Raw genomic sequence first — 13,904 nt, 5'->3', positions numbered from 1 at the left:
ACATAATTTAAGAGTTGGAAGGGATCTCAGAGGTCAGTTAGTCTAACCTGTGCCTGAATAGGAACTCCGGACAATTCCATCCTCTGATAGGAAACTCTTACTTCTTCAAACATCCCATTCTACTTTTGTATTCTACTCCCCTTATGGTTGAATTATTTTTGTGATTCACTGTAGTAAAGAAACTCTCTCCACTTATACTGATCTGCAACTCATCTATTACTACTACCTGCAGCATAGACTAGTTAACTAGCTTACCTTTGGCCTTAATAACAAAGCCCAGATCTTTCTGACTCCAACTTTGAACCTCTCTCCTACCCACTATTTCTAACCAGTCCCTGGTCACCAGACCATGGGTCACAATTCAGTATCTCATCCATCCAGGTCATCTTGTCATCTTCCCCACTATCTCTCTTATCCACTTGTGCTCTGGGCAGAGTAATCAAATCAATTCCATGTTGCCTTTTAAAATTTAAATAATTAATAATTTAATTAACTCAAATAATGAACAATTTAAATAATTATGTGTCCAAATATTTAAATGTTGATATCAACAATTTGATTCAATTACTCATATAGAGTGTTAACTAGACATTTCTGGGAAGCTGTTTAGAGAAGTATTTTCTACCTATTAGTAACAGCACAAAAGGGACTTTTGTCCAATATTTTGTGTCCAATATTTTTTTGTTTCCTCCTAAGTTTCCTTTCTCTGACCTGCTGTGAATATTTACCTGAAGGTTCTTCACTTGACATCTCAAAGCTTCCAGAGATAATATGTCAGACTTGCTATGCTCCACACAGTACCAGAATCGGATTGTCATCATGTTCACTTCCTCAAAGAGTTTGTCATAACTCCTTCCCTGCTGTAACACTGACTGCATGGAGGTTTTGAGTTGGTTGACCTGTGAGAAAGGAAGAAACAGGTGGATTTAGAAAGAGGTTGACATTCTTTCATTACTTTGTTTTTCTTCCAGGTTTGTACTTTTGCTATTAACATCAACTTTGGGGTATCTCTTAGGATGAGTGCTTACATCTGGATAACATGAAGGAATAAGTACTGTGAGAAGTGAGATCCTAGCCCTGGAACATTCCAAGTAAAGAGTAACCAAAACAGAATAGCTGAGACAGTATCTAGGGTGTTGTAGACAAGTTGACCATTAGGAGATGAAAGTGGGATAGCTAATTACGGCTATTATAGCAATTAAATAGTCCGTATGCTTATAGTACTTTAGTGTTACAAAGTGTGGCAAGTACAAAATCATAAATAAAAAATGTGTTTAAAACACCATTCTACTACAATGCCTCACCACGGTGGCCCTGACTTATTGGAAGCTGTGACAACACAGTGCAACTTCTGACACAACACACCAAACTAGAACTTTAGAGTTGGGTGGGGAGACAGACTCTTAATAGAGGACCAGTCTAGAGGGCTGGCTACCAGGAACACAGAACAATCTACTAAAGCATGGAGGGTTTTTGATCTGCACTATTTAAGGGTATTCACACCAATGAACTACAGATCTTTGTGAGCTAATCTACTCAGCTTGTGAACTCCCAAGCTGTCTTGATTGGCAACCGAGCGAATGCAAATTTACCCAGTCCATCTAGTATGATTGCTTTTAAAAAAATGTTTGTTTTTACATTAGAAACATTTACAAACTGCCCCTACTTCATAAGAAGTGACTGGTAAAAACATAAAACTAAGCAAAACTAACTAAATAGTGACTTTATCTGAAAGTATATCCAACATACCGCACCTGTAGCACCAAACTCTCTATTTTTAATTGCTTTTTAAATGAACAAAAGTATATCTGCTCTGTCACTGTCCCTGTCACTCCTTACCCAATTGAAAAGAAGGAAAAGAATATGTGTGTGTGTACTTGTATATGTGTATCTATGCATACACATATATATCTCATTCTATACCCTAAAGCAGTCATCTGTGTCTGGAAGTAGATAGTGTGTTTCATCTTCAGTCCTTAGAAATCATGGATGGCCATCATATTGATCATTGTTCTTACATCTTTCAAAGTTATCTGTATTTACAGTGTTGTTACTGCGTAAATTGTTCTTCTGGCTCTGCTAACTTCACTTTGCATCATTTCATCAGTTTGGATCAAAGTCTATGGTTCTTTGAAATCACCTATTTCGTCATTATTTACAGCACAATATGATTTTTTATTACATTCATCCATTATATCTAACTGTTCCCAGGCTACCAAACCATACTTTACATTCCAAAATCCCATCCTAGTCATCAATCCAGGACATCTTGCCATCTGTCCTACTACTCTGCCTTCTATTTTTTGTTCATAGGTATCGCCACTGCATTTAGCCAATGTTAACTGACTACTCTGAGACTCAATTTACTATCTTCCCTGACTTCCTAGATCAAAACTCCCTTCCCTAGCCACCATTTCCCTACATGTAGCTGTGTCATTGTATTAGACTATAAACTGCTTCAGGGCAGGAAACTTTTTGTATTTGTGTCCCCAGCACTTAGCACAGTGCCTGACACATAGTAAGAACTTAATGAATGCTTTTTCATTTATTCACACTTTTAAATTATTTGAAGAACACACATAAGTGGTTATCATATAAGGTCTGCTATGGTAAATGTAACCAATCAAATTGTATAATAATAAAAAATCTGGAAATGTGTACATTATACAGGGCATGGCAAAAATCAGTACAGTTATGATTACTTCTGTATGAAAATGAAAATCAGTTTTTGGAATGTGACAACTTAAGTTACAATTTTTAGATTCAATCGGGATCTAGAAAACAGAATTTAAAATGAGGTTCTAAATATTTCCACAATAATAAAGGCTTACTCAATTTCCTCCCAAAGTTGAGTGAAAACAACATGGCAAGTTCAATCATGAATTCGACATTTACATTAATAGTCACCAAACCTCCCTAAGCCTCAGATTACGTATGTGTAAAACATGGGGGTTGGACTAGGTGACTTCTGGGGTAATTTCCAACTATAGAACAATGACCGTATGGCCACATCCAAGTTCTATTGCCTCATGGGAAAGAAACAGGGCTGGAAGACTCAGAAGCATACTTAAGTCATAGCTAAGATGGAAAGAAAGGAGTGGGAATTTCTAGAAGATGAGAAAGCAAAGTTTAACATGACATCAAAAGTATTCTTTGAGGCAGCTGTTATCTGACTGCTGCCACGACTAGGGAGGTGGATAGGGGGCGGGGGTTGTGGGTGCTGGTGAGTCTGGCCAAGTGGGCAGGGAAAGGCTACTAGGAGCTGGAGGAAAGGAGCATGGTCCAGGAACCAAGGCACTGAGCCAGGGCTGGTGGCCAGCAGCAGCAGCAGCAAAGCAGCACATCAAAACCTGGGCAAGTTGAGCAACCCTGTGTGCACTGGGACCATGGGATGGCACTGCACTGGCCGCTGCATGCTGATTCTCCTCTGCACTTTACAGCTGCTTGCTGCATTAGAGAGACAAGTATTCAATTTCCTGGTGTATCAGCAGGTTCCTATCCTGGCCAATTTCCTTCACATCATAATTGTCATCCTGGGCCTCTTTGGAAATATTCAACATAGACCTTGATACACTGTGGTGTATGTAGTGTGGACAGCTATCTGAGTCACTTGGAACATCTTTATTATTTGTTTTTACTTGGAGGTGGGAGAACTTTCGAAGGACAGTGAGCTTCTGACCTTTAATATTTCCCACCACCAATCATGGTGGAGTGAGAACAGACCAGGCTGTGTTAGGAAAGAAGCCCCAGCAGCTGGGATTGCAGGCTTGGACAGCCAATCCTACATCTCTGTGACTGGCTATACTCTGGAGTATCGGTACATTGAGGTCATGCCCAGCTCCTTCTAGATCCTTGTGGCATTGGTGGACTTTGTGTATGCCCATTACATGGTCAGTATCCTCACAGAAGAAGCAGATAGCTTTGATTTCATTGGTGGATTTGATCCATTTCCTCTCTACCATGTGATTGAAAAGCCCTCCAGCCTATTGTTCAAGCAGATATAGCTGGCTTCGTAAGCAAAGAAGAGGATGCCACACCACTGCTCAGTAAAGAAGGGTCTCTCCTTATCATGTGGAAACCTTGGTCTGAAGAATTCATTCCATCTTACTCCTTAACACAATGAATGTGTTACACATGGCTGGGCCATTTCTATTTTGAGTCTGAGTGTCCCAATGCCTCATCTCCATCCCAAGTGTCCTAGGACCCTGGTCCTTTAACCTGCCTTGCCTCAGGCCTGGTTTCAAAAATTACAGTCTGGAAGGCCTCATCTCCTCCCTCCCTCCCTCCAACTCCTGCCCATCTGGAGCCCCTGGCCCAGAGAAAGGCATGGCCATGAACCAGCTGCAGATGCCTACTTTTTTTGTAATTTTCTTTAAAAAAAAAAAAAAAAGCAAAAACAAAAAACAAAAATCACATATGTACTTACTCACAGTTGCTCCTACCCCTTGGCTCATGTCACATGGGATCAGTGGAGCAAAGTTAGCGGACTGTGTATATTGTAGCGATGCCTCCTGCAACCCCCAACCTAGGTTTGCCTTTGAGGTACAACAGGTACCCCAGGTGTCTGTGATGAGTTCATTATCTTTATTCCATGACCTCAGAGCACTGACCTCTAAGCTAAAAGTGGAAGAGTTTGTCTATGGGAAGCAGGGTAGTAAAAGAGATGGCAGAGACAGGGGAGGAATATGTATATGTATGTATGTATGTATGTATGTATGTATGTATATATATGTGTGTATATATATATATATACATACATACACACACACATATAATATGTATGCAAGTACACACAGGTTAACGGAATATCTTTCATAAGCCCTGGTCATTGAGTGAACCATTAAATTCAATAATCAAATGCCAAAATAAAAATATTCTTCGAGACTAGTTTTATCACTAGTTTTGTCACCATTCATTTTATGACTAGTTTTATCTGCTCATGGTATTGCTGGAGAATGCTTTGGTATGATGCAATCAGGTGGCACAACGTTCCCCCACCCCTGAAGCAGCTACTCTGGGGAAAGATCTTTAAATTCTCTTCCACAGAAACCATTGCCTCTCTCACGTACCTCTTCAGTGACGGACCTAATGACTTATGATTAGCCAGAAAATACTGTCAGAAGTCAAATTCAAACAGGGGTTTTATTAGGGGAAATATGTACATTAGCCTTGCCAGAAAACAAACATTGGATTGGGCTTTTCCTTCTACAACACAACAGTCTTTGGCAACACATCTTTCTGCTACTGAAAAGAGTTTGGCATGGAACAATTATCCATTAGTGAATGGAACACTGTAAAGACAGGATAAATGGAAGAAGATACATTTCAAATATATTCTACTACCTGATTGACAATGTTGTTCCTCATTTGATATAAACCATCAATTCCAGAAATGGTGTCCTGTAACACTGGCATTGGGCCACTTTCCAAAGCCATGTAATTTTCTTTTAGTTCATCCAGTATTCTGGATTTAGCTGCCAAGTGATTTTCTAAGTCCTGGAAAAGAAAGAAATATAGTTCTTAGTTGCATAGAATTCCAAAGTGTTCATAAATGGTGCTAAAGAGGGAGGATTCCTCTTTGCAAGTCTGTTCTAGAGAGCCATAGTGAACCTCTGGTAAATATTCCATTAGTAAAGAAAGTCATCCATTTTGCATAAGGATACAATTTAGATATAACATAAACTGCATTGCACAAGATGGTCTGACTCTGTCCCTAAATTTCAGAGGAATTCAAACCTGTTATGTTAGATTGTTTACATAATCTAATATCTATTATTGGGGCACTTAGGTGGTGTAGTGGATAGAGGGCCTGGTCTACCGTCAGGAAGACTCATCTTCATGAGTTCAAATCTGGCCTTAGACACTTACTATCTATGTGACCCTGGGCAAGTCACTTCACCCCATTTGCTTTACTTCTTCATCTGTAAAATGAGCTGAAGAAGAAAATGGTAAAACATTCCAATACCTTTGCCAAGAAAACCCCAAATGGGATCACGTAGAGTCAGACATGACTATAAAAAACACTTATTAGCAAAAGTACATTTAATGGAATGATCATAGCAAGCATTTATACAGTGCTTTAAGATTTGTAAGGATCTTTACAAATATAATCTTATTTCATCCTCTTGACAATTCTATTGATAGGTGCTATCATTATCCTCATTTTACAAATGAGGAAACAGAGGCATGTCAAGATAGAGGGACTTGCCCAAGCACAGTAACTGAGGCTGGATTTGAAATTAGGTCTTCTAGAGTTTATGTCTAATACTCTATCCAGTGGGTTACCTAGTTGCTTCATAACCCTGTGGCAACAAAATTAGATCCCTTGGCACTTTTTCAGAGTCATTTGTTTATAATATAATTTTTTCTTCCTAATTTATCCAAGTGAAAGAAAGGGAAAGAGCAAGCAGTCTTTGAAAGCAAGAATGACAATATCCAGCTAGCAGGTTGCAAAACTTTATAGTAAAAGATTAAGTTGTTCATTTGCTTAGCAGCAACAACTGAGGTCTTGTTTTTATAGCCTAGTTTATTGGCACCTCAAGTATCTAAATTACCTTGCTGAAAACTTGATGAAAGAAGTCAACTGCTACTACCTATACTGGTAGAACACAGGCTCTTCAGATATGCATCCTTAAAGTAATCCTCTAAAAGCACCATCATGCATCTCAAAATATGTGTTTATGATTTTAAGCTTAACCATATTTCCTATCATCAACTTAGAATTTGAAACAACTTGATTCTTTCTATATATTACAGGGTACTTAAGTCAAAAATAATTCTTGACTTTACTCCTGCTTTGAAATGATAAAAAACTAGTTCTTCCTCTCCCTACAAAGACACAGCTGTTTAGAAATCTTTGAAACACTTATTTACTAACAAGTTGGCATGTTTTCCCCATACTTCAAGCAAACTGTAAAGAGGAGAGCTCCTCAATGAAGATGAACTGTTATTAGCAGAAAACAGCAGGGAATAAACAACATGAGAGAGCTGAAGAAGTGACATAAGGCTTCTCTACTGTCACCATGGTAATAAAACTACATGAGCATTTTAAAGAGGATAAAGAAAGGTAAAACTGAGCTTAAGGAATCATGAAAAATAGTTTCCATAAGAACATGGAGTAAGCATCATAGTCTGATAATTTGCTGTAGTTATGGTGAAATATCATTGTTGTTTTCATATTTCCCTGTCTCCTCTTTCTTTTTCCTTCGAAAACCCATCCATTTCTCCTTCACATCTTAATCCTCTTTAAGTCTGATTTTCTATATATGTAATGTTCATTAGAGTTAAAAATCTTCCCCACCCATTGATGGGCATGCCCATTAAGGAAAGTGTGATTAGGGGAGATTTGTTTTGTAGGAAGGCCTACATCTTTTGTTAATTTCTAATGAGACACTGGTTCTCAAGGTTTGTGATGCCCTCTGGCTCTGAAAAGTATATAAATACTCTGAGGTGAGGTTTTACTTTGAGGCTTACTCTTTGTAAGTGTTTGTTTGGCCAGATGAGACCCTGGGCAACCGCTAAGAATCCTCCTGCCTTTGAAAACCCAGATTTTGATGCCTCTCTCTCTGGTAACTATGTATGTATGGTCAGACAGTTGGATCTGTCTGTTGATCTGTAAATATGTATTGCTTATGGTCAGACAGTCGGAAGCCCTGTCTCTTGATCTCTCTGAAGTTCAGGGTGCTGACTTTTTTCGCCTGAACTAAGCAACTAAGAAAAGTTGCCTTTTCTTTTAGAAAAGCAGATCTAAGAATCTGTACAGCCAGTCCTCCTGTGCATGTTCAGGTCCTTGCTGTTACAATACACTATATGGTTTCAGTTTGTGAAGTGAAAAAGTTCTACGTTACACAGAGTTTATCAGGTATGCTTAACCCTTCCCCCCCCCCTCATTTTGTTGTTGCTGTTGTTAAGAAAAGTCATGCTGAATCAGTTTAAAGAAGTTTTCCTTCGCATGAAATAAGAAAACACTATACACAATGCCTATAATAATATACATGGAAACAACCCTCAAATGAATTGAAATGACAAATCTTGGTCTAAAAAGAAAGAGGTTGAAATAAATTTCTTTCCTTTTGTTAGAGATGTCACAAACTATGGTTGTGGGATGCTGAACGTACTATCAAACACTGATGCTTTGTCAGATAAAATTTTTCTTTATTACATGGAAGAATTTAATGGGTAAGAGGATATGTTGGAAAATGATCCTGATGTTTTAAAAAAGGCATAAATTTTAAAAGTTATTCATCAAGAAAAAAGGGAAAGTCATGTTCTGTGATATTTTTAAAATATCAAATTTTTCTGCTATCATGATGAATATGTGCCAAGTGTCTCAAAAATCTTAATGTAGTTTATGGTCTAAAATGACAGATTTTAGGAATACTCCATATAATAGGGAATTAAGATTTTAGGGATGCTCATGTATAACAAGATATAATAGTGTATAGTCTAAAACTACAAGTGATGCCATAGGGAGGTACAGAGGGCAGGACCTCCATGACATCTTATCCAATTTTCCTCAGTAAAATTATTTCAGACTTGGCCATTTTCTAGTCATTTAGGACTTTTTACTAAACTTGAAAGTATAATTAGTGGTCTTGAATTTGCATAACTTCCCTTTGAATTCTCCAAGGGAAGAAGGAATGTAATAAGTTCAGCTGATACAAAAATATCTGATTTGAATAATTAGTGAGAATGGTGAATCTCCATGTTAACTTCCTTGTCTATGGCTACATAGGAGAAAGGCAAAATTGCCTTTGTGGAAAAGAAAGACAACAGAACAACAGACTTGTCACACATCTATTTAATAATGCAAAAGATATTCACTAACAATAGAAGTTAGTGTTAATGGAATTTCCATTTTACTAACACATAATTATCATTAAGAACTCAAAGGTATAGCCCGTCATTATCCATAGCATTATCATAATTTGCAGACTGCCTATAGTAGATGCAATACAGAAGAAAAGGAAAACATCAGAATTCCTCAGGACTAATGCTAAGTTGGATTTCTGTCCTAAATGTGACAGGAGCTCAGTGGAAAACATTTCTTTTTCATCACAATACATCTCAGCGTGAAGAAAATTCTCCCTCCCTGAAGAGGCTCAGAATGAAAGAACTAAAAAATAATTTTACAGCAATTTTGTAATTAGAAGACTGGCCAAAAGAGAAATAAGTCAAAATAACTGATAACTAGCTACACTTACCTCTGCTAATCTTTTGCTGAAAAAAAAAAAAAGCCCCAATACCCTCAAAAGCTTCAAGTGACAAAAAACAAACAAAAACCCTAAAAAAAACTGTTCTCCCCAAATTTTCTCAAAAGAAGATTAACATGTATATAAAGTACACTCTACCTCATAAACATGGATGATTACCTAATTATAAAAGTAATAGAATTCAATTGAAAGAACTACAGATTTGGAGTCAAAAACCACTTTAGTTTGACTCCTGTTTCCAACAGGATAGCAAATACATAAAACCATGGACAAGTAGCTTAACCTCTCCGAGACTCAGTGTCCTCATCTGTGAAATATGGAGAATAAAACCTGTGGAGCCCATCTGTAGGATTGTTGTAAGGCTCAAATGAGACATACAAAAATATGGGAACAACTAGGTGACACAGCACTGAGTTGGAAGTTGGAAGATTCAACTTCCCTAGTTCAAATCTGGTCTCAGACATTGACTAGCTATTTGACCTTGGGCAAGACCTGTCTGCCTCAATTTCCTCATCTGTAAAATGAGCTGCAGAAGGAATGGCAAACCACTCCAGTATCTTTGCCAAGAAAACCCAAATGAGGTCATGAAAAGTTGAACACGACTGAAATAGTGGAACAAAATACAAGAATAGAGAGTCACAAAGTATAGCTTCATTTGAACTTCCCCTATCTCAAAGAATGAAAAAAGCCTGTGAAATTTTTTTTAAAAAGCACCATATTTGTGACATATTCAAATCAAATAAGTTAGAAATGCTAGATTGTTTTTACCTGACAGTCCAGCAGAGTCTTCCTCACTGATATTACACTTCCAGGTTTTTGTAATGTTTTTAGTCTCTCTCCTTGGGCTTCCATCCAACTCCCCAAAGTTTGTATTTTATTTTCACTCTCCGTGATAGACTCCAGAAGCTGTTCTAAATGTTGAATCTGCAAAATGTATGCCTTCAATCAAATGTGCTAAGTATGTAAAAGAATGACACTGCTACAAAAGTTTTTAGAGCACTTTTTCCCCTTACATTTCTTTTTTTAAATAATATATTATTTCCCCCAAATAACAGGTAAAAGCAATTTTTAGTATTTGTTCTTTTTTTTTTTTTTAGTTTTAAGTTCCAAACTTTATCCCTCCCTTCCTCCCTGAGACAATAAGCAATCTCATATAGGTTATACATGGGCAGTCATGTAAAGCATTTTCATACTAGTCATTCCCTTACATTTCTAATACTTAAACCTGTGCTTTCCCAGAAATTCCTATAAAAATATATTAATAAAAAAAGGGAAACCTATCAAGTCTCATTAAAGACCAACATTTAAAATAAAAATTAAAACTGCTGACTAATTAGGTTGGCAATTATTATCGAAGCTATATGATAACTGTGAGAAACACACTCGAGGTATTTATTCTTTTTAATAATTGTACAGAATAAGAAAACATGAAGAAGTTCCTCTCTGGATAGGTACCAACAGAGCACTCACACTGATGAAATCACATGTCCTCTAAGAGGCTATTTTTTTATTCTCTTTCTAAAGCATGCAAAAATTTACAAATTTCTTCTCCAGAATTTTGCTACTATGAGTATGCTTTTATCAATCCCTCCATATGACCAGAATATGTAATCAACAACATATATACCTTTGGGCAGGGGAGAGAAGAAGGTAATTATACTCACATTGTGAAGGTTTATACAGAATTATATCTAGTTTCATAGGGAATGTGAGTAACCATCCAGTTGTCTATACGGTACATTTCATCATCTTGAATGGATTTTTCCTGTCCTTTTACATAGTTGGAATTTTTTTTCTCATTCCTTATGAGGAATAGGGATAGGGATTGAACCTGTGATTTCATTGATATAGGAAACTCCACGATGCAACAAATACCCATTTTGGTACCTCCTCTGTGGTTTAAGTCTCAGGGAGTTGTCTAGAGCCCTGGGGGGATAAGTAACCTGCCCAGAGTCACATAACCAGTATGCAATTGAGGCTGGGATTGAACATGGTCATAGAGGTTCCTAGGCCTGCTCTCTATCCATTGCTTACTAAGGAGAATCAAAACAAGAACATGAATAATTATTGTAGGATATTAGGCGTGAGCTTGGAAAGTCAGTTCACCATGCTGGGCCTCAGTTTCCATATCTGTAAAATTAAGGGATGAGGTCTAGGAGATCTCTTCTAGTTCTAAGTCCAAGATTCTATGCATACTTTTCCAGGAAAATTGAAGACTTTATTTCAGAAAGTAAACATAATCATAATTTAGCTATTTGAATGTCTTATTTTTAAAGAATTGGATAACTATAAGTACATATTATAAATAACACAGAGAGTACATACTTCAAAGCATGACTGAGATTAAAAACACATGTATCTGTAAATTTAAATAAAATATTCTATAAATGCTAGATTCTTTTTACCTGACTATCCAGTAAAGGCTTCCAAACTAATAACCCAGATCCAGGTTTTTATAATGCTTATATATAATGTTTTCATAATGTCCACTACATGCATGATGTCTTCAAAGACTTGGTGCAGACTTAATAGCTTAAAATGACTAGACTCTAATATGCCTCACTTTGTGTAATGTATGTAGGGTATCCTCAAAGTCTTACTGTAATTAATACTTAACACTTCAGTATAACTTTGAGGATACCATATACATATATATGTATGTACATATGTATACATGTTATATGTACGCACACATGTATATATGTAAAATATAAAGTGAGACACATTACAGCCTAATACTACATACATATGCTACATATAATATATTTATACATATATACTATGTGAAGCATGTTGCTATATATATGATATTTAGCACATATATTATAAATAGCAGCACGTATATTTATGCTATAGATCTGATAGATTGAGAATGAGGGATGATTGATGAGGAGCCCACATGCTCTACTGGTATTCTGTGCATGTGAGGAAGCCCCCCCCCCCTTTCTTCAATGGATGGTGGTGAATTAATGGGAAAAGCACAGATTCATCATCCTATCCTGGAAGACATGAACAAGGGTAACGTAGGATGGGCTGGCATGGATGGGTTGCAAGATGTCATAGATGCATTACTGTATTACTGGAGAGAACTTCAGAATCAACAAGGGCTCAGATCCATTTGAATATTTTGAGACTATACACATATACACTCAACCTATATATCTCAACATATCCACGCCTGCTCATCCTTGTACATTTTCTCTTAAAAGTTTGTCACAGGGGGTTTACTCAATGTGCTGGAGACCTCAAATATATGTATATATGTACAGGTCTGTACAAATGTATTACACACATATATGTGCCAAAGTCTTAGTGTAGTTTTAAACAATTAAAGCTATTAAAACTTAGTGGCACACTAAGATTTCTCTTTTTCTCTGTGTATATATATATATATATTTAAGTGTGTGTGTACATATATATTCACATATGTGTATTTATACATATATCTATCTATGATTTTAAAAGTTCTAACACAAAGACCCAAGCTAAAAAGAGAAAACCAGAAAAAAATTAGGAGTAAACCTTTCTGTTTAATGTCCCATGTAACTTGTGCCACTGACGATTCATTTCACCAAGGTGTTCCGCAAATTCGGTTCTTTCATAACGTTTACTTTCTACATCGCTGGTGCTTAGTTGTAGCAGTGACTGATTGACAAAATCAATGATCCACTGTTTGTAATTCATTTCCATCCTAGATTCCTGGGAAAAAAAACATATGGGTAACCTTCTAAAGTGTGTATGGGAGTGGGGGAAGGGACAGGAGGGGGACACAAATAAATTTGAATGAAGGTCATTAAGATGCATTTTCACTTCAGTGACCTCCAGGGGCATGAAGAAGTCTTTATTAAAATGGTCTCTAACTAGAAGTCAACTTGGCATCCTGCCCTGGACTTCTGGCCAATTCTGAAACCTTGTAAGCTCTTAGTGAGATGATTTATGTGCTATATATAGCTGAGACAGTTCAGAAAACCTGTTTCTTTCTGGAGCTGCCTAGGAAAATCTTCTTCAGGGCTAGCCAATTCCCATTTATAAGAGCCCTTGGAATGGTGCTTCACTGGAGTCTGGGGAGGAGGTGAGGAGTGCAACCCTCGGGAATTTGCTTTTATGTGGACGTATGAATGGAAATCATTCATTAAGTTCTATGTGCCCTGTACTCCATTTCTATGGTGTAAGTTTGGTAAGGGCAAGGAATATTTTGTATTTGTCCTTGTATCCCTAGTGCCTAGCCCTGTGCCTTCCCTTACCCCCACCGACTGCCCAAGCCCCTAGAACAGTGGGTCTCAAAAAATATGTCTTAAGGTTTACTAATTGTGCTAAGAAACCCTTCCTCTATGGCATACAATGTTAGATGGAGGGGATACAGAGACAAATGAATAGTAAGTATGTAGGAAATACGTTTTGTTCAATTGAATTGAGAGGACAGCACTTTATGGCCATGGAGCCATTTTAAACTTGTTATGCTCTGTCTTACTATGCATTCAACTATTCTGGCACTTAAGTTATCAGCCACCAGATTGTTAAAACTATGAAGTTAGTCTTAGGTAGCTGGTAGTCCAGTGGATAGACTGCTCATCTTGAATCAGGAAAACTTGAGTTTAAATTTAGCCCCAGACCCTTACTTGTACGACCTTGGGCAAGTCACTTAACTGCAGTCTGCCTCAGTTTTCTCAACTGTAATATGGAGATAAGTAT

At 37.2% G+C, this 13,904-nt stretch overlaps 1 protein-coding gene and 1 pseudogene across 7 annotated transcripts in view; one reads left to right on the top strand and one right to left on the bottom strand.

The window, feature by feature from the left end:
• The window catches only part of SYNE2 (spectrin repeat containing nuclear envelope protein 2), a 416,605-nt gene that overhangs the window by 80,430 nt on the left and 322,271 nt on the right, over nucleotides 1-13,904 (bottom strand). For all 7 annotated transcript variants that reach the window (XM_072629431.1, XM_072629430.1, XM_072629434.1 and 4 more), the window contains 4 exons: nucleotides 12,735-12,911; nucleotides 9,981-10,136; nucleotides 5,344-5,496; nucleotides 729-899 (listed from right to left, as the gene is read on the bottom strand). In XM_072629431.1, the coding sequence (XP_072485532.1) occupies nucleotides 729-899; nucleotides 5,344-5,496; nucleotides 9,981-10,136; nucleotides 12,735-12,911 (657 nt within the window). The remainder of the gene's footprint in view (nucleotides 1-728; nucleotides 900-5,343; nucleotides 5,497-9,980; nucleotides 10,137-12,734; nucleotides 12,912-13,904) is intronic.
• LOC140517840 (sodium/potassium-transporting ATPase subunit beta-1-interacting protein 4 pseudogene) lies at nucleotides 3,387-4,093 on the top strand (annotated as a pseudogene).

The sequence above is a fragment of the Notamacropus eugenii genome, chromosome 1 (genome assembly GCF_028372415.1).
Source record: "Notamacropus eugenii isolate mMacEug1 chromosome 1, mMacEug1.pri_v2, whole genome shotgun sequence".
NCBI lineage: Eukaryota > Metazoa > Chordata > Mammalia > Diprotodontia > Macropodidae > Notamacropus > Notamacropus eugenii.
Note: the sequence above shows the minus strand (reverse complement) of the source record. Positions and strands in the feature narration are given on the sequence as shown.